This window comes from Megascapheus bottae, chromosome 15, assembly GCF_031878675.1.
Source record: "Megascapheus bottae isolate mThoBot1 chromosome 15, mThoBot2.hap1, whole genome shotgun sequence".
Lineage (NCBI taxonomy): Eukaryota > Metazoa > Chordata > Mammalia > Rodentia > Geomyidae > Megascapheus > Megascapheus bottae.
Window position 1 is genome coordinate 50,570,511 of NC_143523.1, and position 26,187 is coordinate 50,596,697.

Genomic DNA, 26,187 nt, shown 5'->3' on the forward strand with positions numbered 1-26,187 from the left:
GGTGTGTACCACTCCCTCTGACTGAAGGTAAAGTTATTTGTGGAACATGACCTATGGCCTGTGGAAATGATCCTAGCCTTAAGAGAAAGGATCTGCAGCCTTCTAGAAGTCTTCAGTGCTTTTGTACCACAACTTTCTGCCCCTGCCTTGTTACTAGTTTCTTGGATCGTTCTTATAAACTTTTCCTCAGGGATGCATTGGCTTTCAGGTCCCGATTGACATGTAATTCTCCATTCCCCAATGGAAAATCAGCTCACTGTTCTCTAGAGATGATGGTGCATTGGTGAACAAATGATGCATTAGCAGATCTGACCTGGTCACCTCAGATCTGATCATTTGCTGCTGCCAGACCTCTCCCTGGGGACTTGAATATAGAACAGGAAGACGAACAACCACTTTATGGACCTACAAAATAAACTTCAGCTTTGCTGACTGGGCCCAGGGCTCCTTACTCTTGGGATTTAAAGAGGCCAGATGTAAAGCTCCTCTGCTCCTGCAAGCTGCTTCTCCACAACCCCTTTTCCTCCCCAAAAAACCCTCAAAATTTAAACTGGTGTGGGCGTGAGTAGGATTGGGGTTGGAGGGGGAAAAGTCAGTGTTTTGTTCAGCCTGGTGTGGAAGATGTTTTGGTGTTTTCTCGTGTTATATATTTTCTTACTGTTTTTTAAACAAGTGGACTAAAAACTAGTCATGGAGGGGGTCTGATAAAAAATTATAAACATGCACAAAAATATCACAAAGTACAATTCATTTACAGTAAAAGAAGGGGAGAAAAAGATAGATGAATGGGGGGGGCAAACTCCTGTTAGAATCTGAGGAGCAGGCAGCTTTCCCAAAGCCATTTCTCTTGGCTGAGGTTCAGCACTCTTTTGGGCCACTGACATCTTGGAGTGAAAAGGAATGTGGAATGATGGATGGAGGAAGACAGTTCTAAGTCATTGCAGGAAGGGACCCTCAACAAATGCATCAGCCCACAATATCCTCTGCAGCCTTACTCAATCTAACAAGCAAACGCACAAAAACATCAAAACGATTCAGTTGCTGCCCCTACGAGGGCGCTGGTGGCTCAGGCCCATGATCCTAGTTACTCAGGAGGCTGAGATCTGAGGATCCTGGTTGGAAGCCAGCCCAAAGAGACAAATCCACAGACTCTCTACCTCTAGTTGACCAGCAAAAAGCCAGAAGTGGACGTGTGGCTCCAGTGATAGAGCGCTACCCTTGAACCAAAAAAATCAAAGCTCAAAGACAGCGCCTAGGCCCTGAGTTCAGGGAACAAACACACAAACAAATAAAGAAAACTTTTCAGGTGCACACACCTGAACGCCAGGGCTTGGGAGGAATTATAAAAAGGCGCTCTGGTGAGGATTCAGGGACCTGCGTTCACCACCTGCAGAGTTGAGAGCTGCACTGGCGCTGAGCAGAAGCAGGATCAAAATCCCCTCCCAGTCCTCCTCCCGCAAAGCCTCTGCGGTTCCAGCGCGGGCGGGTTCCCGCGGCGGGGCGGGGCCAGGCGGCGGGGCGGGGCCAGGAGGCGGGGCGGGGCAGGTCACGTGCGGCGCGCGGTGCGCAGGCGCGGGCCGGGCCTCGGGCACCGTGGGAAGGCTGAGTTGCGCACCCCTTGGGCCCCATTCGGGAGGAAGGCGGGCGGGAGAGGCGCACCTGCGGCGAGCGTGGCCCGCAAGTCCGTGCAAGCCCGTAAGGTCCTCGGAGGCGGGGACGGCCGGGTGCAGGTGAGGATCCCGGCGGCTGGGGGGCAGCTCGGGATGGTAGATGCGTGCACGCCACCTTCCCGGCCCGGAGACCCGGGACCAACCGGGGCGCCCATCCGAGGACGAAGCCAGGGCTTGGTTCGGGAGAGTGGGTGCTGAGGGGGAGGAGGGGTGCGGACCAGCCCGGACTGGGGTGGGAAGGCCGCGGACGCTGGCCGGGACGCCTGTGCGCGCAGTCCTGGGCAGCGGATTGGAGCTTTCTCCGCCGGCGACGCACTTGTCCTCCTCCCCGAGTACAGTCACACCCCACCCGCCCCCCGAAAGCCCCCGAACTCCACGCCGAGGCGCGTGGGAATGCAGAATGGCCACCGCGCGGCCTGGGCCGGGGCAGGTGCCGGGCTGGGTCGGGCTTCACGCCAGACCTCGTTGACCTCTTTGTTCTTACCCCCGCCCAGGCGATGGTCCACTTAACAAGGTAAGAGTGGCCAGGCCCCTTAGGGCTCACGCCTGGCATCCTCGCCACTCAGGAGGCTGAGATCTGAGGACCGGGGTTCAAAGCCAGCCCGGGGCACTAAGGACCCAGAGACTTCTCTCCAATTAACCGCCAGAAAATGGAAAGTGGTGCTGTGACTCAGGGGGAGGGCGGGAGCCTTGAGCTAAAGAGCTCAGGGACAGCGTCAAGGCTCAGCGTTCAAGTCCAAAGACCTTACCAAAAAACAAACACTGGAGATGGAGCTGCACGTGGTAGAGCATTAACTTTGAGCAACTAATATATATACATACACACACACACACATACACACACACACACACTATATATATATATATATATATATATTTACATATCAGAGACAGTGCCTGGCACAGAGGGAAGGGGGTCAAGGGGGGGGCGCATCGCAGTAGCTCAAAAGCTATGTGCATATGGCCATATAGGATGAGGCTAAACACCATGAACTCCATATATGAAAAGAAGAGGGTTATCTTTGTGATTGTTGTTTGTTCTTAATGTACTATGTGAGGTTTTTTTCAAAATTTTCCCCTTATGGTTTATCTCATGTGGTTACCGTATCTGACTTTGGTACCTGGTATATTGGATATACATTTGTATATATCTTTATTTGAAATAGGGAAAGGAAGAGGAAAAACAAGATGATTGAAAGGGGGCCGGGGGAGGGAAAGTGGAAGAAAAATTTGGGAAGGGGGTATCAATGTTCAAGAAGCAATGTACTCACTACCTCACGAATGTAGCTGTAACCTCTCCATACATCACCCCGCCAATAAAATACAATTTTAAAAAGGGCAAAACAAACAAAATTAAAGGGAAAGTTTCATTTTGAGAAGCAGTGCCATAGAGGCACCTTATACAACGTAGATGTTCCTGAGATCTTGCTAAGTTATCAGGAAACCCTCCAGCAAATTGTATTTTGGGACAGTCATTGATGAATCTAGAAGTGAGTGAGAATTAATTATACATCAAATCTATGACATTCTATTCCTTTAATGCTTCATTTTTTTAAAAAAAAACTCTTTTGGAGGTGATTCAAGAATCTATCCCCATTTTACTAACACAAAACAGTTCGAGTTCATACAGCTTGTAGGAATTAGAGTTCAGTTATTCGTACAGCTTGTAGGAATCAGTGCCTCTCCTTTTCCATATTCCTTTATGAGGATGTATCAGTTAGTTGAAACCTCCTGGATTACTCTTGATCATCTGTTCAGCTTATGTGGCACTCAGAAGGCTTGGTTCTGACAGAACTTTAAGGCTCAAGTCCAGGTTTTATCAGTTGCTCAAGAGAAAAAAACAAAAGGCAACTCTCTTCCCAGTTGGGTACTTGTTTCGTTGTGTGAAATGTTGAGCAAAGGCTCCCAGTGTCCCTCGGCTCTGTCTTGTGTGGCAAGAACTGTCTAGAGATGCTGAGAAGGGAACCTCTCAAGTTCAGTGGCCTTTGCCATGAGACTTTGCAACTGTGCCCTTTGCCTGTTGTGGTTTTGCCAGAGCAGAAGGCACTGTGGAACAGCCTCAAGGGTGATATGAAGTGTGTACAAATGGCAATAGAGGGGAGTCAGGCCAGGGATCTCCCTCCCTCCACCTACAGCATCTGCCTCAGAGGAAGATGTGCAGTAACGCCTCTGTAGAGTGTGCAGCATTTGGTATCCATCACAGTGAGTGAATCTGAGCCCTGCAAAGAAGAGAAAAAGTGTAGTGTTGTGGGCTTATAATTCCAGCATTGGGGAGGCGAATGACTGTCCTAGTTATCCAATGTTAGGTAGTTTGTTATAGGAACACAAAGAGATTATGTTAGAAAGAGAGCCATGTCTGAGAAGAACGAATGGTAGGAGAGGATGATTAAAATGATGAGTGTAACAATTTTAAAAGCTACGGAGAAAAAAGTTCTGGAGCTGCATAGTGAAATCCTGTCTTGGGGGGAAAAAAAAAACCAAAAACAAAATACAGTATCCACAAAAACAAACAAAAAAGACAAAACCAAAAATAACAAGAGAAGGAACCAGACAATGCTGCCTTTTAATTCTCATGTTTGCCTCCCTTGAGCATTCTTTTTGAAAGCCTTTAAAGTGTCCTTGTTTCTAAGAAGATCTGAGGTACAGGGGAATGGTATGATTTTGGGGTATGGGAGAGTGAGAGTTTAGGAAAGGACACAGTCTGTAGTCCAGTGTTCTTTTGATTTATCATTTATTTACTTACTTTTGACAGCCAGCACTCTACCACTTGAGCCACAGTGCTACTTCTGTCCTTTTCTGTTTATGTGGTACTGAAGAATCGAACCCAGGGTCATGCATGCTAGGCAAGCATTCTCACCACTAAGCCATATTCACAGAGCTCCCTCTGCCCCCATTCCTTCTCCTCACAGTCAGGTTTTAAGTCCAGACTCTGAATCTGCAGTGTGAATGGGGAGAAGACTGAGCCACAGCAAGCTAGAGGCTGTGACACATGAATGAGAGATCACTGCAGGTGACCAGTTCTACCATAATTGACCAGTTCTATCATCCTTGAAGACAAGGGTGGGTTTGAGGACGTATCCTATTTGCTTACTGTGTCATCACATTGATGAGCTGGCCTTTGCTTCATTTATCTGCGCATTGATGTATTTATTATTTAGTTAGATTTTGCTGGTATTAAGGGTTTGAACTTAGGGCCTTATACCTGCGTGGTCTTGATTGCTCAACTGGGGATAAGAGTCTCCAATTAACCACTAGAAAATCAGAAGTGGAGCTGTGGCTTAAAGTGGTAGAGCGCTATCCTGGAGCACAATAGCATAGGCACAGTGCCCAGGCCCTGAGTTCAAGCCCTACGACTGAGGAAAGAAAATACAGAAAGCAAAACCAATGAGCAGAGCCAGGGGCCAGGTGCTGTTGGCTCATGCCTGTAATTCTAGCTACTCAGGAAGCTGAGATCTGAGGGTCAAGGTTCAAAGCCAGCATGGGCAGGAAAGTCACTGAGATTCTTATTTCCAGTTAACCATCAAAAAGCCCGAAGTAGAGTTGTTGCTCAGATGGGTAGAACACCAGCCTTAAGAGAAAAAGCTAAGAGGAGACAGTGTCCAAACCCTGAGTTCGAGCCTCAATATTGGCTTCACCAATACAAAGAATCATGGACAGAAAGTTGGAAGGCCCAGACCCAGTGATGGGTTGGCCTATGCATTTGTCGGTGGTTTATCCAGTCCTTGCTATGGGGCCTACTTAGTTTTCTCATTTAAGAGAAACTGAATTAGAGCCTTGAGAGAAGGAGAGGGGAGTGGAGGGAAGCTGAGGCAGATGGAGCATTCTTGCAACCTTGTTCACTGAGGCCTGAGGCAAGGAGGCTCAAGACTCTCTTGCCCTCCTTTGTCTTCCTCACCCCTCCTTCCTCTTCTCCTGTCTGCCTCAGGCCCCTTCATTCTGCCCAGGGAGGATTCCCTGGGTGAGGCGCAGCTTGGCAGGTGTACCCTTGATATTTAGGGTGTGATGCTGTTTTGACTTGTTTCAGACATGAATTAACCCACACAGTGCTGATGTTTTATCTGTCTAGAGGCAGCTTCTCCCACAGGCTGCAGTAATGGCAAAGAAGGAAGTGAGAATATGCACCCCCAGCTGGCAAGTAATAATGGCAGGCATTCCCATGGCTTTCTAGAAATAAGATCCCTGTGGCTTCCATGTGCTGGTATTTTAGTGTAGGATGTCAGAGGTAGGATATGCTCTGCTATCTCTTCAGATGAGAAGACCCAAGCCCAGAATATTTTCATGGTTTATGTCAGATCACCTAGCAGTGGAGCTAGGACTCAACGTATGGTCACCCATGGCCCAAGCTTAGGCCTCCCATACTGAACTAAAATTGGATGATTATAAGTTCCAATTCTGCTTCACTGTAAAATTAAAGAATACAATTCACATCCCTTCGTTAGACATTAGACATATTTTACAAGAACCCATGTTTATGGCTGGGATGCAGCAGTAAGACAACAGTCCTTGTCTTTGGGCTGTGCAAGGACCTACAGTTCATACAGTCTCTTTGTACAATGTGCATTGGTATGTGTACACACATACTATGTGTATACTATCAGAGATGAGAGCAGTCAGTCATTTGGCATGACTGTGGGGAAAAGGATTTGGGGAGAGTGTTATTTGTGCTGGACCTCGAAAATCCATTGGTATTTAGCTGGCTGGGGTGGCCAAAGTATTCCAGGTAAAGGAAGCTTCGTGAACAGTTGTGCTACCTTAACCTGGAGTGGTGTAGTGAAGGCACTTTAATGGCAAGGAATGAGGCTAAAGTCATTGGAGGCCCTGTTACCTGTGTTGAGAAGCTCTTTGTGAGAGAGCATCTGAAACCAGAGAGGGATGTGTGAAGGTCTCTCTGGCTGGGGCATGGAAAACATATGATAAGTAGCACCAATAGACTATGGCTGAATCCGTTTACTTCTGTGGCTATTGAAATAGGCAAGACACCACAGAGTAATGTGGGCCGTGGCCAGTGAGAGCAGTGAGGTGAGAAGTTGGCTAGTAAACACATTTACACAATGGACAGAGCTTCTTGGCTGACTAGGTATGAGCACTGGGTAAAATGTGACTCTTGTTTGTAAGGAGAGCCAAGGGCCAGATACTATGTCATTCACTGAGGTGGGGGAACTCTGAAAGAGAAACTGACTCTAGTGCTCAATTTAGATGATCCCTCTTGGCTAGCATGCACACAGAGATCCATACAAAACTCCCAAATGGAAACTTTGAATCAGAAGAGGAATGAAGACTTTGAAGTCAATAACCCAGATAAGTGGGTGGAAGAATGGGAGGTGAGGGGGGGGGAGGGAGAAGCCACTAGAATAGCAGAGAAAGAAGGGAAAGCAAAGCGAAGGGGAAGCAGACCATGGGAGGGTCTTCCTTGGTGCCCCTGGATGTGGGATTAGGGATGGGCAGAGAGTGGGCTACACAAGGAGCGGTAGAGAAAGGGACTTCAAGGCTCTTTGTGTGATTTGTGGCCTCACTTCATTAGTCTGCACTGGAAAGCAAAGGGGGAGTCTGCTGGCACTTGGGAAATGTTACAGTCTGCGTGACTGCTAATGACTCAAAGCTTTGCTCAACATTTTGAAGGACTAGAGGGGTGCGTGGGGGGTAGGGGTGGGGACTGGCTCTTCACGTCTATATTTCTAGAAGATTAACTATTGGCAGCTGACAGCCCCAAGGGTTTCTGTGTAGCCTGGTCCTGCCTATGGGGTGACTATACTTAGGGGTGTAGGCAAAACTCCAGAGCCCCACCTCTATCTAGCTTTCCCTGCCTCCTCTTGCCCTGCCTGCTTACCAGTGGGTCTGCCACTTTTATTCAGCAGAAACAGAGGTGAGGACGCTACACGGTGAGTACCTGTGCTCAGGCTTGGCCTGTGGGGAGACTTGATGGTAAGGTCCATGTGGGAAGGATGGTCAGGTTCCTTGTGGAAGAGACAGGGCACTCAAAGCTTGAACGTGATTGGCAGGCTGGGTGGAGATGCGGGTGATAAGGAACCAAGTATGTTTGGACTCCAAAGTTAACTGCTTGTATTGGAATCACAGGGAGCTTTGGGAGAGTTGCAGATGCCCACCCCCAATCTGCTCTTACTTGGAAGGAAAAAAAAAAAAGTGGAGCCTAGGGGCAGATCCAAGTAACTTAGACTAGGGAACTCAGCAGGGTGCTTTCCTCCTACCCTGCTAACTCCCCCCCACACCCCAAAGCTGCCACTCTGAGCTGCTCCAGCTGTTGTTTGTTTGTGTTCTTATCCTGCCTCACCTTCTGTGGGAGAAGGAAGATCAGATAAAGTCTACCAGAAGGAAGGAGATACTGTAGCTGGCAGGTGGGGGCTGGCTCTTCTGTAAGCAATCTTCAGGGCCTCGGAGGGGAGAAAAGAGAAGGGACAGCTGGTATATGGTAAATTTCCTTTAGAGCAGACTGTGGTTTCACTGGATTGTATGACTGAAAGAAAAAAATATTGCAGCTGGGTACTGGTGGCTCACACCTCTAATCCTGAAATCTGAGGACAATGGCTCAAAGATAGCCTGGGCAGGAAAGTCAATGAGTTAAATCATCAAAAAGCCAGAAGTGGAGCTGTGTCTCAAGTAGAAGAGTAGCCATTAGTGAAAAGCTAAGGGACAGCACCCACACTCTGGAGTTCAAGCTCTGGTATTGGTGTATACACACACACACACAAACACAGAGATCTTTCTTAATTCTTTTGAAGGCAGAGGGGATCATACCTTCACAAAGTCATTTTTGACTCTGGTAAAGCCAGGTGTGACAGTAAAAAGACACATTTTCAGGTCCATTGGCCACAACCAAGTGGCACTACTGCAGTGGTGTGGCCAAACCTCTCCGAACTTCGGTGTTGGTGGCCACAAACAATCAACATCACAAGACTTGTGGAGGAATTAACTCAAGCCATGTCAGTCAAGCTGACAGGAAATTCAAGGTTACTAGCCTTCAGTGATATGGGAGACTCACGTAGAAATGTAGGGTTCTGTCTACTATTAAAACTCCCTCAATTTGGCCCTGTTTTCCTGTGGTGGCAATAGTCTGTTTTTACTGCTCAGTTCTGGCAGAAGAGCCACCTGCTGGAGACCTGGGGAGCAGAGTGTTTCTGGAAGAAATCCCTTTCTCACCATTAGGGCAGACAGCTTGTTTCTTTAAGGGCCTGCTACCCTTAAAGAACCACCTCCCCAGAGAGGTGACTGTCTGTTCATGCTTATGTGTGTGTGTGCCAATCCTGGGGCTTGCACTCAGATCCTTGGTGCTGCCCCTTAGCATTTTTGTTCAAGGCTAGCATTACATCATTTGAACTACAGCTCCACTTCTGGCTTTTCGATGGTTAATTGGAGATGAGTCTCATGGACTTTCTTACTTGGGCTGGCTTCAAACCACAGTGCTCAGCTCTCAGCCTCCTGAGTAGCCAGGATTACAAGTGTGAGCCACCAGTGCCTGGCTCTGCACGTATGTTTTGAATTACCACTGGCAGGTATGAATGGGGGATTGAGTAGAAAACTGCACTCCTGGGGGCTTTGAAGCAGGATCTTGTGCCCTAACCCTTGGATTTGCAGGAAAGAGATGGGCGTCTTTAGGACATGGAGAGTCAAGTTCTTGAAGTCACTTCAGGTCTGAATCTGCCCTCTTACCCTCACCCCCAGCCAGCCTGTTCTTTCCCAGGCTATCAGCTCTGGCCTGGCTAGGCTTTCACTCCATGTCCTGTGTGCTGTACCATCTCCAAGTCCAGGCATATACAGCTGCTCAGATTGGCAGTCTCTCCTTACCTCCATCTCTTTTCATTTGCACCTTACTAAACAGCTACCTGGCCCTCCCATTTTTCTGTTACTTGGGAACCAGGCCTTTATCTCCTGGAGTATTCTGTATTGTTTCATTTTTATATATTCTCAAATTGCAAGTTATTAAACACACCAGTGCTAAATTAATGTTTGGAAATAAACATTGAGTCTAGTTGAGTTGAATTCTTCTGTGGTCTTGAGCAAACAAGCTCATGCCTGCTGATGGGAGGTGGGGAGATGGAGGCTGTTGACATCTAAAGATATGAAGGTGACTTCGGGGTCTCTGGTCTCCTGGATGAACTACTGTGTCCCAGGAATCCAAGGGGTTCTTATGGGATAGATGTAAAATTGGCCTGTGCATAGTGACACCAAAATGTTTAATATATATATAAACAGCCACAAGTCATGTGTTCCTGAATCATACACAGATTTCTGCCAGAAATCCAGAGATGTTTTTAGAAGTATGTAAAGGTGAAGCCATTGTTCCAGACTATGTGGAATCTATTTACAACAGGTGGCTGAGAGCTGACATTTTTTTCCCCTTCCAGTTGTTCTGTCAGTTATAACCATTTGGTTATAATGTATAACTTGGTCTCATGAAAGAACTGGAACCAGGACTGTAGAAAATTCGTTCCAGCTTGACCCAAGAACTAACCCCGTTGTGCATAAATCAATTTTAGCATTCAGTTGTGCTGAATGTATTTCATCACATGTTTATGGTGAGTCCAGGGTTTATGGGCCACATTTTTAGTAGTGTGATTCTAGAGAAGTCGCCTGGAGTTGGGAATCCCCCACATCAAAGAGAGCATAGCAGCAGCCTCGCCCCTGACCCCCAAATACAAATACCCTTCTTTTTTTCCCTATGTATGTGGTACCGAGGAATTGAACCTGGAGCTTCGTGCATGGTAGGCAAGCACTCTATCATTAGGTCAAACTCCCGGCCCCCTCTGTTTTTCTTCTTCTTCCCAAGTAGATAGGGGCCACATTTCTTAACTACCATGTTCACCTTTGACCTGGAAATTCACATTTGTTTCCTAAAATTGATGGAGAAGTTCAGACTGGTCTCTCCCAGACTCAGCTAACTTGTTACTTGCTCATATCTTACTGTGGTGTCTCCTCCTCAACAGTGATTTTCCTGTCTTTTATTTTATTTTCATGCTGGTCTTGGGACTTGAACTCAGGACCCAGGTGCTGTCCTTGAGGTTTTGTGCTCAAGGCTAATGCTCTATCACTTGACCTTGGATAGCTCCACTTCCAGCTTTTTGTCAGTTAATTGGAGATAAAGAGTCTCATGGACGTTCCTGTCCAGATTGGCAGAAAATTGTGATCCTCAGACCCTGAGTAGCTAGGATTACAGGTGTGAACTGCTGGGCAGAATTTCCAGTCTTTGTCTGATCTTCAGACACATCCTTTCCTGATTGAATCACACCCCCAAAGACCTGTCCCCAGTGACTGAGGCATGCAGAATTAGCTTGGGTCTTAGGGAGGAAGACACTTGGACGAGTCCATCCTAGCATAGCTGGAGAGCCACATGGAATGATGAAGTTCAGAAGTGTGCTGGGATTTCCCACCCAAAGGGGTCCTTACTACTTGGGTCTCCAAGCATCAGCTGGGAACAAGGCTAGATTCAGACAGGAAAGTTCCTTTGAGAAGCTCTCCTCTTTTCCCAGCTCTGATGAAACAGAGAGCCTGCTCCTTTACTCTCCCACTCATTCATTATAAATTTCAGATCCAACACTAAGGTTGAGCATCAACAACTGTTTTTTGTTTTTTTTTTTTAAGGATATTTGCTTTTTTGTCAACTGTGGTTTTATGTATTGCCATCTTTTTATTGTTGGTTTCGTTTTCAAAAAAATCATGAGCCTATTTTGTTTCTATAATGAGCCTGAAATTAAGTTATTTTCATTTAGGAGAAGTGTACTGAAGTTGCCTCCTATGGTAAGTGGGAGGTACTGGTTGGGTGATGGCTCGGGTCCTAATGAAGATACCATGGTGCTAGCTTGTGGAGAGTTCTTAAAGAGAAAGCCAGTATCCTCTGACCACAGAAGAGAAAGCTGTTCCTAGTGAAGGGGTGTGTGTGTGTGAGGGGGGGAGTCATTAACAAAGTAAAGGGGAGGGCCAGGACCAAGAACCTGTGTGTGCTTATCTGTAGGCTCTGGGAGATTTGCTAGGAAGGGTTCTGATTGGTTGGTTCTCTGATGCTCTGGCCCCTCCTCCATGGCCTTCCTGGTGGATCACCCTCCTGTGCTTTGTGCAGAGGAGATCAGATTCCAGCCCTCCTGTGAGCAGTAACATCTTCCTTCCTCTCAATCTCCAGAAATGTCTTTTCTCCAGGATCCAAGTTTCTTCACCATGGGAATGTGGTCCGTTGGCGCAGGTGCCCTGGGGGCTGCAGCCCTGGCACTGCTCCTAGCCAACACAGACCTGTTTCTGTCCAAGCCAAAGAAAGCAGCCCTGGAGTATCTGGAAGAGATTGATTTAAAGACTCTGGAGAAGGGTAAGGAGCCACTTTGCTAGCCTCAGTACTTTTCCAAGGATCTGGTATGTACAGGCTTGCTCCTGTTTTCTTCGTAAATTCCTCTTTTTTTTTTTAATGATCTTTTTTAAAATTGTAATTAGTAAAAGGGTTACATGATATTTGCCAGAATGAAGGTGCATTAATTCACATACATTGATACCCTTTCACATGTCTTGGTACCTATTACCCTTCCCCCCATTTTTTAATGATCTTTAAGTAGTTGTACAAAGGGGTTTCAATTCAGCCAATCAATTTCTGAGTACAATACGTTTTAGTCAGAGTCACCTGTTCCAACATTCTCCACCTTTCTTGACTTGAGAAATCAGGGCAACAAGATTAAGTGAAATTTGGTAGAACATTGCCAGTACCATTTCTTTTACATTTTGATTTGGGTCTATTCCTTTCCATGAAGCCACAGAATTGTATAGATGTGATCTTGAAACAGTTTACTATTTTCTTTATTTAAATAATCAGAATCTTTTTTTGGGGGGGGGGCTGATCATGAGGCTTGAACTCTGGGCCTGGGTGTTGTCCCAGAGTTCTTCAGCTCAAGGCTACCACCCTACTCCTTGAGCCACAGCCTCACTTCCCGTTTTCTAGTGGTTAATTGGAGATTAAGTCTCTCGGTCTTTAGTGCCCTGGCTGGCTTTGAACCTCTATCCTCAGATCTCAGCCTCCTGAGTAGCTAGGATTACAGCTGTGAGCCACCACGCCCGGCAAAAATCAGAAACATTTTTACTCTATTGTCATCTCTTTAACTGTAATGAATGATAAATTATCCCATAATAATTAGTAATATTCTATCATCACTTAGTAAACCTTCCAAAGGGTGTGCTAAGGAATCCATAGCTTGAGGGATTTAAAAAAAAAAAAACAGGAGCTGTGAGTCATGTTGGCCCGAGGAATACTCTTTACCCAAGAAAGCTTGTTCAGCACAAGATTTTCCAATCTTATTTGATTTCCAGCTCTTCCTCCTCCCTTCTTGTTCATGTAAGATCTCACAGGCTCATGAATGCCCCTGGAAATACTCAAAGAATCTCTCCTCCCCCCACCCCCCTCTCTTGGCATGGTATTTGAGTTTGACTCAGGAGCTTTGTATTCATCGAACTTGTTTATGGCTGGCTCTTTACCACATGAACCATGCTTCCAGCACTGCTTTTAGCTAGCTATTTTGGAGTTGGGACCGAATGAGCTTTTCTACCCAAGCTGTCTTCAAACTGCAATTCTGTACATCTCACCTTCTGCCTAAGAACCCATTTTTTTTTTCTTTTGCTAGTAAACTGAAGATAAGAATCTCAGATTTTTTCTTCATGGGCTGGTTTAAGCCAGGATTCTGAGCTCTCTGCCTCTTAACTAGCAAGGATTATAAAAATGAGCCATAGATACCTGGCTCAATTTTTTTTCTTTTTTTTTTTTTGTGCTGGTAGTAATCAGAGTTTGAACTCAGAGTCTAAGTGCTGTCCCTTGCTGTTTTCACTTAGTGCTGTACCACATCAGCCACAGTTCCACTTTCAGCTTTCTTCATAGCTAATTGGAGATAAGAGTCTCACAGACTTATCTGATTGAGCTGGCTTTGAATTGCAGCTTTCAGATCTCAGCCTCCTGAGTAGCTAGGATGATAGTGTGAACCACCAGCACCCAGCTCAAAGTCATTTTCCAAGTAATTAAAAAATTCTTTTTAAAATTTACATTGACTTATTCCCTTGAATATAGGTAGGAGTGTGTGTGTGTGTGTGTTGGAGTAATGTTTGGGAGAGTTGGGGGATTCTTTTCAGTACTGAGGGTTGAATTTAGGGCCTCACACCTGCTAGGCAGGTGTTCTAACACTTGAGTCACACCCCCAGCTCTTTTTTGATTTCTGTATTATTACTTTTTTAATTGGGTCCCCCTAATCTTTACTTGGTCTGACTTTGAACCTGTGGCTTTTCTACCTGTCCTTACTGAGTAGCTGTGATTATACTACCATGCCTCATTCCTTTGAATATGCTTTAAGATTATTTTTTTCAAAGTATAAGCCTTTTTAGTTTTGGCAATATTTCTGCTCTACAGGTATCACATGTGTACCAACCTTAGCTATTAAGGGAATTGATATTTTATGAGAAATGTCATGGTTTGGAATGCTCAGTGTGTGGGTTTGACTCAGGGCCTTCCCTGTGACTTGGCTATACCCGTATCCATTCTTGCCTAAGTTATGTTTTAGATAGAATCTCATACATTTTTGTGGGCTGATCTTGGCCTGATCCCTTTGTCTGTGCCTCTTTAATAACTGGGATTATAGGTGAGTGCTATCATCACTCAGCTATCTCTTTTTCCTTTGTGCCAGTAATGGGGCTTGAATTCAGTGCCTCAAGCTCTTTCTTGGCTTTTTCACTCAAGGCTGGTGCTCTACCCCTTGAACCCCACCTCTGCTTCCAGCTTTTTGCTGGTTGATTGGAAATAAACTCTCACAAACTTTCTGCTTGGGCTGAGTTCCCACCTTGAATGGTCCTCAGATCTTCACTTCCTAAGTAGCTAAAATGACTGATCACAGGTATGATCACCAGCACCTAGCTTTTTTTTTTTTAATTGAGATGGAGGTCTCTCCAGCTTTATCCCTGGCCCCACTGCTAACTTCCATCTTTTGACCTGCACCTCTCAGCTAGGTGGTATTATAGGAGTGAGCCACTATGCCGAGTCCTTGAAAATGAATTTCTCTGGGGGAATGATCTTGGGAACACACATGCTTTACTAACTTTCCCGAGGAAGATGGGCATTCCTCTTCTGTGCTTGTATTTTTCCTCACCTATGCCAGGCTCCGCACTGTGGTTTTCAGGAAGGGTTTGGGGAAGAGCTGCGCCCAGCTAGGAGGAGATCATGAGTTTCCATTTCTTCTCCCTCAGAGCCAAGAACTTTCAAAGCAAAGGAACTATGGCAGAAGACTGGAGCTGTGATTATGGCTGTACGTCGGCCAGGTTGTTTTCTCTGTCGAGAGGTGAGTACCTTTGAGGATCTGTTCAGAGAGAAAGATCCCCACAGATGTCCCCAACAGCAGCCAGCCAGGACCAAGGGTAGTACATTCCCCTTCCTTCAGCCTTGGGCTGCTCTCTGTTACTTACTCTCCATACTTATTTTAACAGGTTCTGTTCTTGCCTTTTAACATCTCACCATCTCCTTAGCCATGTAGTCCCTATGATACTTGCAAGCCTGTGTCTTGAACTGGATTCCCATTGGACCACAGTGGCCATGGGGCCCTTTTCTGTGTTCCTATTGGTGGGCAGAGGCACATGCATGTTGCCAGCAGGGTCTGCAGTACAGCTTGGTTCCACTGCTTAGTCTATGGTGAAGTCACAGTGTGTGGGGAGGCCCAGCCCCTCAAACTCCAAGGGCACACCTACGCTGTCTGCCCTCCCCTAAAGGGGATGCCTGGTGTCTGTCACCAAGTTGGAGCTCGTTAGCTAGGTGGGCTTCAGGTTGGCCCCTCAATGGGAAGCGATCATTGTCTCTATGGTAAAGTAGCTTATCAAGGGAAACAGGAGTTGTGCTCAGCCTAGTTTCCCTACAGATGGGTAAAATAAGGGTTAGAGCCCAGTGCCAATGGCCCAGGCCTATAGTCTGAGCTACTCAGGAAGTTGAGATTTAAGAACTATGACTCAAAATCAACCCTGGCAGGAAAGTTACTCCACACTTATCTCTAATTAATCACACACATACACACACACACACACACACACACACACACACACACACACACACACACACACACACACATATATACACATCCTGGAAGTAGAGTTATGGTTCAAATGGTAGAGGGCCAACCTTGAGTGAAAAAGCTAAGGGATAGCACCAAGACCCCAAGTCCAAGCCCCTGTAGTGGTATAAAAACAGAAAAGAATGGAGACCAGAGTGTCTTGGGGACTTATTCAAGAGTTTGCAAAAGCTTCAAGTTCAGAGACTTCTGTCTTACTGAGAGGAAGCTGGCATAGACAGTATTCTTGCCCTTGAGATAGGTAGCAGTGTTGAGCTGGGGCCACCCTTCTCCCCCTGGTGGGAGTCCCTTGTCAGTGTGCTGGTCTTTCACCTTGCTGAAGAACCACGGTACCCTGCTGTGCCTTTCCTTCTGTTATCTCCCAGGCCCTTCCCCTCCTTATCTCTTGGCAGTACAACCTACAATTACTATTGCCATTTTATGAAAAAGAAGAAAATGGGTGGTGCAGAAGCGATAAGGGAGCCACATTGCCTGAGGAGGTATATTGATTGCCTCTTGCCTCCTAACATATTGCTTTATGGAACAAAATTATTTTACAGGGCTAGAGGTCTGAATTCCAATATGAAGTCCGGCTGCATTCCTCGTGGAGGCAGAAGCTCGAATCTGTTGTTTTATCTCTTCCAACTTCTAGAGGCTGCCAGGATTCCTTTGCTTGTGGCTCCTTCCTTTAGTTTGAAAGTTAGCCATAGCTGGTCATGTTCTTCTTACTCTGTATCTCTTGGCACCAACTTTTTTATATCTCTTTTGCACATTTAAGGAACGTGATGATTGCCTTAGGCCCAGTCAGATAACCTAGAATCATCTGTTTTTGAGGTCTACTGATTAGAAGTCTAATTTTCATCTCGGTCTTCATCTCTTTTTGCTGTGTAACCACATGTTCACATGCACCAAGCATTAGGATATGGTCATCTTTTCAGTCTTGTTTAAATTCAGGATTGATTACATATCTGCTGTGCCTCTACATACCAACCTAACAGCTTGTTTGGGCTTCATTTGTCAAGACTAGTAAAGCCCAGAAGGTTCCCAGAACAACAGAACACTTGTTAATTGTAGCCTAGCTTTCTCTACAGATCTGGGCCCTTCCAGAACATTCTGTGGAAACTTACAGTTGCCAAATAGTAGGCAGATGGTAATCTTAATTATTTGGACAGATCCAGGGAAAAGCAGTGGGACTCAGTTTCCGTTTTCTGACTTTGTACATTGTATTTTCCAGAGGAAGCTATGAAAGTTCATCTTCAACAGGTGTTGTTTAACCACATTAGACACTTAAAATCTTTCTCTTTTTCTCTTGAGGACTGAAGGCCTTGATACACATATTATGATCAGTTCTACTGTGCTAGCTATGTTTTTTTCTCATTCTAGAAAATGAAAAAAAAAATTTCTGGGAGTTGGGAGTTTGGCCTAGTGGTAAAGTGCTTACTTAGCATGCATGAAGACCCGGGTTCGATTCCTCGGTACCACATACATAGAAAAAGCCAGAAGTGGTGCTGTGGCTCAAAAGGTAGAGTGCTAGCCTGGAAAAAGCCCAAGGATAGTGCTCAGGCCCTAAGCTCAAGCCTGGGACTGGCAAAAAAATTCTGGGTGCCAGTGGCTCACATCTGTAATCTTTGCTACTCAGGAGGCCAGTATCTGAGGAGGTGGTTCAAAACCAGCCTGGGCAGAAAAGTTCATGAGACTCTTTTCTCTCCAAAAGCCAAAAGTGGAGCTGTGACTCAAGTGGTAAATCACCAGCCTTGAGGGGAAAAGCTAAGGGACAGCACCTAGGCCCTGAGTTCAAGCCCCAGTACTAGCATAAATAAGTAAATAATAAATAAATGAATAGATTTTTATTATAAATATACTTGCTACCAATATATTTGTACCAGAGACGAGCAGGCTACATTTGCTTTAATTCTGGCACCTAGTATGAGAAAGGAGTTTGTTCTTACGATAGTTCTGCCATAACTCATGCAGCATTGTTTATCCACCCAGTGCTGGGTTTCTGAGTGTCAAGCGTATCTCTGCTCCTTGGCTCCATTGCCTTCTCCCCATTATCCACCTTCAGATCTGTGTACCTGCTCTCCAGTGCCACCTCTGTATCCAGCCATGTTCTAGGCACTGAGGACTCTAAGAAATGGAAACCGTTGTTTTGAAACATGAGACACATTTGAGAATCTAAGTGAAAACACTCAACATAGTTGCAGCATTCAGGCTCTGCACACACAAAAAAGGAAGACAGACTATGTATGAGAAGCAAGGCTTCACTCTATGATGGACAAGCCAGGGAGATCTTTCTAGAACCTGAGGGTCAGGTTTGATCTGGGGGAAGAAGGAAGGTTATATATAGTAGGAGATAGAAGTTCTTGGAGCAGAAGTGTCGAGGCTGCAGTCACATGATCTACATGATATGTGACCAACATGGCACATGTCTGATAGGTCCTTGCACTGCTTTGGTCCAGCACAGGAGAGGGGCTGGGAGACAAGGTGAGAGGGAGATACCCAGGCCTGCCTTGTCTCCGGTATGTGGTTGCTGCTGTTAATCCAGTGCTCACTGTCAGCCATGCCCAGCGTCTGGGGGAAGGAGGAAGAAGTCATTTTGTGGCTGCAGAGTCCCCTGATGTTTGTTCCCCTGAACTTCCCTGTGTTCCACAGGAGGCTTCAGACCTGTCCTCCCTGAAACCGAAGCTGGAGGAGCTGGGCGTCCCTCTGTATGCGGTAGTAAAGGAGCACATCAGCACGGAAGTGAAGGACTTCCAGCCTTACTTCAAAGGGGAAATCTTCCTGGATGAAAAGGTGGGGGGGGGGGGCTGCAGGTGTGGGGTGCTGGCTGGTTGGATGCAGGCAGATGGGAACAGTGCTCAGCAATGGAGAGTTTGGTGGACCAGCTTGAGGTATGCAGCTTGAGGTCATTCTCCCCTCTAGCTATCCTGAGCTTTTAGGGGGGTCCCCAGCCCTCTGAGCAGAACACAGGCTCTTGAAAGTCATTAGACTCTTTTTGTTTTTTTTTTTTGTACTAGGTCTGGGACGCCAATTCAGGGCCTAGGTATTGTCCCTGAGCTTTTTGGCTCATGGCTTCTGCTCTACTGTTTGAGCCACAGATCTACTTCCAACATTTTGGTGATTAATTGGATTTTGGAGTCTCACAGACTTCCCTTTCTATACTGGCTTTAAACTGTGATCCTTAAACCTCAGCCTCCTGAGGAGCTAGGATTACAAGTGTGAGCTAACGGCACCCCAGCAGCTGTCAAACTCTTACAAGATGTTATTGTAGACATTGCCTACAGTGTGATCGAAGAGAGGGAAAAGTAACTAAACCCTGTCGGGTGCCTCCGCCATTGCAGGTTGGGGCTACAGCACAAACCTCGGTCCCCTTGCTTCACTGTGGGTGTTGTTTTCCCTTTCATTCTCCACTCTATGGAAAAGAGCACTGTTGCAGTGTGGGAATGTGAGGTTGGGCTGGCTGGTGATCTCCAGGCTGGGGGCAGAATGCCTATAATTCTAGTTTCTTAGGACATCTGAGGATCACTGTGTGAAGCCACCTTAGGCAAAAAGTTTGTGAGGCTCTTATCTCAATTTACAAGCAAGACTCTGGAAGCAGAGGTGTGGCTCAAGAAACGGATCACCAGCTACCAGCAAGGGTGGGTGGGGCACAGTGTGCTAGCCCTAGTACCTGCTAAACCCAGCAGTTCTTACCCTCCCTCCCCTCTCCCTTTCCCTCCCTCCCCCCTCTCCCCCTCTCTCTCTCTTTCCCCATCTTTCTCCCCCTCTTCCCCTCTCTCTTCCCCCCATCTTTCTTCTCTCCCCCTCTCTCTTCCCTTTTCTCTCTTCCCTTCTCCCTCCTCCCCCCTCTCCCTCTGTCTCTGCTTCAGCAGTTGAATGTGGTCCTGAGTGGGAGATTTGAGGGCGCAGAGGGAGGTACCTGAAGCTGCAGACCTGTGTCTATAGCTGAGAACCAGAGCTTTGCAGGAAATCTCCCTTCCCCGGGGAAGACAGGCAGGACTACAGGCTTACTCCCCTGAGGTCTCTCTTATTCCATAGAAAAAGTTCTATGGTCCCCAAAGGCGCAAGATGATGTTTATGGGATTCATCCGTCTGGGTGTATGGAGCAACTTCTTCCGGGCCTGGAATGGAGGCTTCTCCGGCAACCTGGAAGGCGAAGGCTTCATCCTCGGGGGAGTTTTCGTGATGGGATCAGGGAAGCAGGTAAATTCTGAGTGCACATTGCAGGTCTATGGAAGGGTCATGTATGGAGTAGGAGGCCCTGCTCGGGGGTCAGGACTTTTGCATATTTGCAGTCTCGAGTCCTGTGCTCCAGATGTCCAGGGAACTAGAAGAAGGGCAGGGAGAGCTAGTAAGAAGGAGAGTGGAAATAAAACACAGGAATTCACATGCTTCAGGAATTCACATGCCTCTTGCTCCACACACCCTGCCTGCCTTTGTTCACAAATTGTCTTCCAGAGTGGTTTCCATAGTCAGGCATGGGTGGCTCACACCCGTAATCCTGGTTACTCTGGAGGCTGAGATCTGAGGATCACAGTTCAAAGTCAACTTGGAGACTCTTACCTCATATTCACCACCAAAAAGCCAGAAAGTAGAGCTGTGGTGCAAATGGTTAAAGTAGAAATCTTGAGCCCTGAGTTCAAGCTCCAGGACTTGCGCACACATACACACACACACACACACACACACACACACACTTCCCATGACCCCTTCCAGATCCCTTATACATGGGCAGGCCACTTCTGCAGAATCTTACCTCTCCCCTTTCTGGCACCATGCATCCTGTCGCACTTCTACCTCTACCTCCTGTGGCCTCCAGGGCAAGGTTGGAACACCTGGCAGACTGTTCTTGCCTGTCGTGACTCACCTGGTGCTCACAGGCCCAGCTATTGCCTTCATGGTGTTGCTAGGTGTGGTGTTTGTATTGGTTCCTCTTGGAGTCTGGCCTTCCCTTCCCTAGTGGATGGTAAAGCATCAGGATTTAGTGGAGGGAGTCTTTGTTGGAGGGAGGGGGTTGGTACTGGGATGGAACCCAGGGCCTTGTACCTGTCAGGCAAACACTACCACTTGAGCTCTGCCCCGAGCCCAGCATCTATGCTCTTTTTATTGTAAGTACTAGGATGTGAACCCAGAGTCTTGTGCATGTTTGGCAAATGCTGTAGCACTGAGCCAGCCAACTGCCCCAATCTTTATGCAGTCCCACTGTGCCAGGGGCTACTTGGTTGGAATTCCTTTTATTCTAAGACTGTGGGAAGCATAATTGCTTTAAAGTGTTTGAGTACTATAGAAAATTTAAACCAGAAGAACAATGGAAGGTACTGGAGCATGCGGTGAGCTCCGTTACTGCACAGGGCGTTGGAACAGAGCTCAGTGGCCCTTGTCTTTATTCTTCTATTTCCCCAGAACGGTACCTTGCTAAACTAAGTCCTGTTTTTCACTTAGCAGTGTGCCACGAGCATTTCCCCCTGACATTATACATTCTTCCTCTGGGTTTTTGTGTTTATGGTTTGTGCTTTACTGCCTCAATACCTTTCTGAGCAAGGAAATCTACTTTCTCCGTATGCTGTGAGTTTTCGTTTTACTTAGGTCTTCATAAATAATGACAGAAAAAGCCAAGTGCTGGTGGCTCACCTGAAATCCTAGCTACTCAGGAGGCTGCGACCTAAGGATGAGGTTCTAAGGCAATCTAAGAAAACTTATCTCCAATTAACCACCAAAAAGTACACTGTAACATAGCAGCCTTGAAACAGAAAGCTAAAGGAAAGCATCCAGGTCCTGAGTTCAAGCCCCAGTACTGGCACTGAATGAATGAATGAATGAATAAAATAAAATAAAAACAAATAAATAATAGACATATTACAGAACATATTGTAGCTTTTTAAAATTTAAAATGTGTTTCCAGATTAAAGAACTCTTTAAGAAGAATTCTTTGATGCTCTTTCCAAGCCTATTATTTTATTTTTCACCATGGTAAGGTAAAGGTGGTGTGTTCTATTCTTTGTATGTTTTGCTTTTTGGTATCCAAGTGTGGCATCCAGTTTCTTAGGCAGTCTAAAGGAAGGAATCTGTCTTCTTCCTCTGCTTATCATTGGGGGTCTGCCAAATCTAGCCTCTGAGCTGTACTCAGCAGGGTCTTCTCACAGTCGGAATGGCCTTCTTTTGTGTGTGTGTGTGTGTGTGTGTGTGTGTGTGTGTGTGTGTGTGTACCTGTACTAGGGCTTGAACTCATGGTCTCACATTCTCGACTTGGCTTTTTTGCTCAGGGTTGGTATGTTCTATCATTTGAGCCATAGTTCCACTTCTGGCTTTTTGCTGGTTAATTAGAGATAATAGTCTCATAAAGACTCTTCTGCCCAGGCTGACTTTGAGCTACCATCCTCAGATCTCAGTCTCCTGAGTAGCTAGGTTCATAGGTTTGAGTCACCAGGACCAGTGCCTGGCTCAGGCCAAATGTTCTTTTACCTGACATCTCTATCTGCAAACATCCTGCTAATCTGCTATGCAGTCATCTACTGCTATGTTTTTTATCACCTATGAATTCTTCCCCAGTCCCCTTGTCGTCATTATTCCTTCCTGGTTGCAAGTTACTAAAGCACAATTCTTAGAGTATAGACAATATGATGTGTCTCCCCCCGCCCCAGTCTTCCTTCCCCAGAAGACTGGCCTCGTCCAGGGCAGGTGTGGAACCTGATTCAGATCTGTGCTCTCTGCTGCTTGCACACAGGGCTTGATGCACAGACAGCACGTGCTCACTGTCCCTGTCATGAGTGAACGGCTCAGAAATGACTTTCCTTTTCTTTTGTTTTTTTTTTTTTTCCTAGGGCATTCTTCTCGAGCACCGAGAAAAGGAATTTGGAGACAAAGTAGACTTGCCTTCTGTTCTGGAAGCTGTTGCAAAGATCAAACCAGAGACTCTCGCCTCAGAGAAAAAATGATCATCGGAAAGTTCCTGGCTCAGGGATCGCTGTGGGCACACACCTGGGCTCACCGAGTTATTGTTTCCTCTTGGAGGAGTGAGAGACATTCTCACACCATGTTCTTGCTGTGGAGTGGAATGTATTTAACCCTGTTTCCTGTTTAGTCTCAGCAAAGCAAATTGCCCCAAACCAAAACTGATAAAAATCAAATGTACTAATGAGAGTTAATTGCAAGTAAGATGGAGGTTTAAAGCCCACTATAGCAACTCATTACAACTTATATGGTGTTTCAGTGCTATTATCTAAGATTACTATTATTTTCATCTTTATAAATCTAGAGAAAGTTGAGGCCAAGGGATTGCTCAGTGGTAAAATACTTGCCTAGTACTTGCACAAGGCCCTGGGTTCTAGCTCCAGCACTGAAAAACTCACAAAAAGCAAAACAAAAACAACCTATGGAAAAATAACGATTGACTTGATGCTTGGGAAATACAAGGATTTTGGCTTGTCTATTTTCTGTTAATGATTTGTTGTATAATGTCCAAGTAATACTCATAAAGGAATTGATGTGTTATGAGCTAGTTCAAGAAAGGAAAATTATAAATTGAGATCTCTGGTTTTATTGTTTTGCCATTGCTAACCTCAGCAATTTGATTTTCTAGAAATAATTATCTCTGGCTCTAATAAAATGTATCAGAAATCATCTTGTATATACAAGTTTTTTTTCTTTAAAAATGAATAATAGCCAGGTGTTGGTGACTCATCTCTGTAATCCTAGCTGCTCAGGTGGCTGATATCTGAGGGTCATGGTTCAAGGCCAATCTGGGCAGAAAAGTCCGTGAGAGTCTTATCTCTAATAAAGTACCCCCAGGAAAGCCAGAAACGGAGCTGAAACTCAAGTGGTAGAGCACTAGCTTTGAGCAAAATAAGCTTAGGGGCAGCATCCAGGCCCTGAATTCAAGCCCCCGAACTGACACCAATAATAATAATAATTAATAATAATATGCCAAGTAAAAGTATTTGCCATAGGTATACAGTAAAGGGAAAGGACTCTAGTCCTGACTATCCAAGAGATTTAGAAATGATTAGAAAAAGTCATCCCATCAAATCTGATAAGTCAGGAGAAGAGACACAAAAGATGAAATATAATTCATTCATGAATTTGTTATATTTGAATTGTGTCAAACAAGTACAAGGTGAGCAGACCCCCAGGGGACTTCTGCCCCAAGGAGTTTCCCCCAAGACACTGAATTGAATGAAGAGTAGAAGAGGAATCCAGAGAATCAAGAGAAGAAGATTTATCCAAAGGGCTAACTCAGCCTAGAGAAAAGGAGGCTACCATTTAGGAAAGCAAAAGTGGAGCCTGAGACGGGTGGTGGTACATACCTGTAAACCCAACATTTGGAAGACACAGACTGTAGATCCACTTAGAGCCACAGGTTGAGGCCAGCCTGGGCTACCTAGCAAGATTCCTCTCAAGTTGAGAAAGTAAGAAAGGTGTAGGGAATTGAGTATACAGAATGAATAGGGGTTTGGGCTAGGCAGGCCTAGGTCAGGCTTCAGGTGGTGGTGGCTCTAGAAAGGCTGGGTTTCCTCAGTCTGAGGCAACACCCTACAATATCTGCGCTGTGTTGATAAGACGGCTCTCCAAGAAGCTCTGGTCCCTGGGTCCAGCTATTAATGGTAGTGAGCCAGGAAGAGAGTTGGTGATTGATCTAAAACACTTCTCTTGCAAATACAGAAGGAAAGGATACACCTGACAGCATGTGGTACTGATGTCTGAATAAATGTTGTCATGGTCAGCTATTCCCCCCCACCCCCCACTCCTTGCATCTGCACAGGCCATGTGGCCTCTGTCCCATGGTGTTGTGGAAAGGACACTGGTGTGAGTCATGAGATAGTTCAGTTTGCAGTTTGCTGTGACCTTAAATAAAAGCCCTTATACGCATTGCTGCAATGGGGATAAAAATTCCCACCTAAGTTAGGCACTGGTGGCACAAACCAAAAAAGGGGGGTTGAGGAGGAGTTTGGCCTAGTGGTAAAGGGCTTGCCTAGCATACACAAAGACCCAGGTTCAATTCCTTGGTACCACATACAAAGAAAAAGCCGGCATGGTACTGTGGCTTAAGAGGTAGAGCTCTAGCCTTGAGTAAGCCCAACGACAGTTGCTCAGACCCTGAGTTCAAGCCATTAAAAAAAAAAAGAAGCCAGAAGTGCAGCTGTGCCTCAAGTGATGGAATGCCAGCCATGAACATGTCAAATGACCTGGAGGATCTGAGTTCAAACCCCCCAGAACCACCACAACCACCACGAGCCGCACTCTGAAAGAAAAATCGAAACTCACAAAATTCCTGCATACCATGCCTGAAGAATCAGTAAACAAAGTGGTGCTTCCCCAGATTCAGAGTACGAACAAATCATGTACATATCTCATTAAAATAGAAATGAGGGTAAAAGGCAGTAGAGATTCGGTTCTTCTCGGGGAGCCATCTCATAGAGTCCTCAGCATGGAACTGAGTACAGAGCTCTGATCTGTGCAGCACTGACAGGGAATTTTAGAGGAAAGATGAGGGAATAAGGAAGGGGGAGGGGACCTCAAGGTCAGAGCAGCGGGGGACGAGGGCTGGGCAAAGTGATCAGGCTCTCTGTGTGACTGGCACGTTTATGAAGTTAAACTCCCACAAGCCTGGGAGTTAGTCCTGCCTTTCCTGTTATTTTTATTTCAAAGGCGCAACACCCAAGCCCTTGCAAAACCCAGGGCTTAAGAGGTATGTGTGCATCTCAAAGGGATAAAGAAAGGATTCACAATTGTATGTGAATCTTCTTCCCTACTTTTCTCTTCCCTTCTCTCTTCTTCCTTTCGCTTTGCTCTTTCCCTTCCCTTCATTTCTCTTCCCTTTCTTTTTCCCCTTCCTCTTCCCTTCCTTTCCTCCCCCATCCCTTTTTGGTGCTAGTTCTGGGGTTTGAACTCAGGGCCTGGGTGCTATCACTTAGTTTTGTTGCTCTACCAGTGGAGCCAGACTTCTACTTCTGCCTTTCTGCTAGTTAATTGTAGCTAAGGAGTCTCACAGACTTTTCAAGCCCAGCTGGCCTAGAACTGTGATCATCCGAACTCAGCTTCCTCAGTAACTAGGATTATAAATATGAACCATCAGTGCTCAACCTTTTTTCCTGTTTTATTTAATTCTGGTTCTGGGATTTGAACTCAGAACCTGGACACTAACCCTAAGCTGTTTTGCTGTTTTGTGTGTGTGTGTGTGTGTGTGTGTGTGTGTGTGTGTGTGTGTGTGTGTGTGTGTGTGTGGTCTTTTACCACTTGAGCCACAGTTCTGCTTCTCCTTTGGTGCCTAACTAGAGAGAAGAAGTCACAGGCTTTCTGCTCAAGCTGGCTTCAAACCAGGCTTCTCAGATTTCAGCCTTCTGAACAACTAGAATTACATGCATGAGCCACAGGAGCCCAGCTCTGCCAATGCGAATTTTTATGTGCTATTTACTGACAGTTACAAAGAAAGGACTAGAGGCACATGAACCAACTTGTATATA

General features: G+C 46.0%; 1 protein-coding gene across 2 annotated transcripts; it reads left to right on the top strand.

Moving 5' to 3' along the window:
* Positions 1 to 1,586: 1,586 nt before the first annotated feature.
* Positions 1,587 to 23,347, top strand: Prxl2a (peroxiredoxin like 2A). 2 transcript variants are annotated; one of them, XM_090346684.1, is made up of 6 exons: positions 1,587 to 1,730; positions 11,817 to 11,979; positions 14,880 to 14,971; positions 18,380 to 18,520; positions 19,766 to 19,930; positions 22,549 to 23,347. In XM_090346684.1, exons 2-6 carry the CDS (start codon positions 11,835 to 11,837, stop codon positions 22,660 to 22,662), a joined length of 657 nt encoding a protein of 218 aa, XP_090202810.1. In that variant the 5' UTR covers positions 1,587 to 1,730; positions 11,817 to 11,834; the 3' UTR covers positions 22,663 to 23,347. The 2 variants fall into 2 exon arrangements, with proteins under 2 accessions (XP_090202810.1, XP_090202808.1); XM_090346682.1 differs by having other exon boundaries at positions 1,639 to 1,730; positions 11,800 to 11,979.
* The last annotated feature ends 2,840 nt before the right edge of the window (positions 23,348 to 26,187 follow it).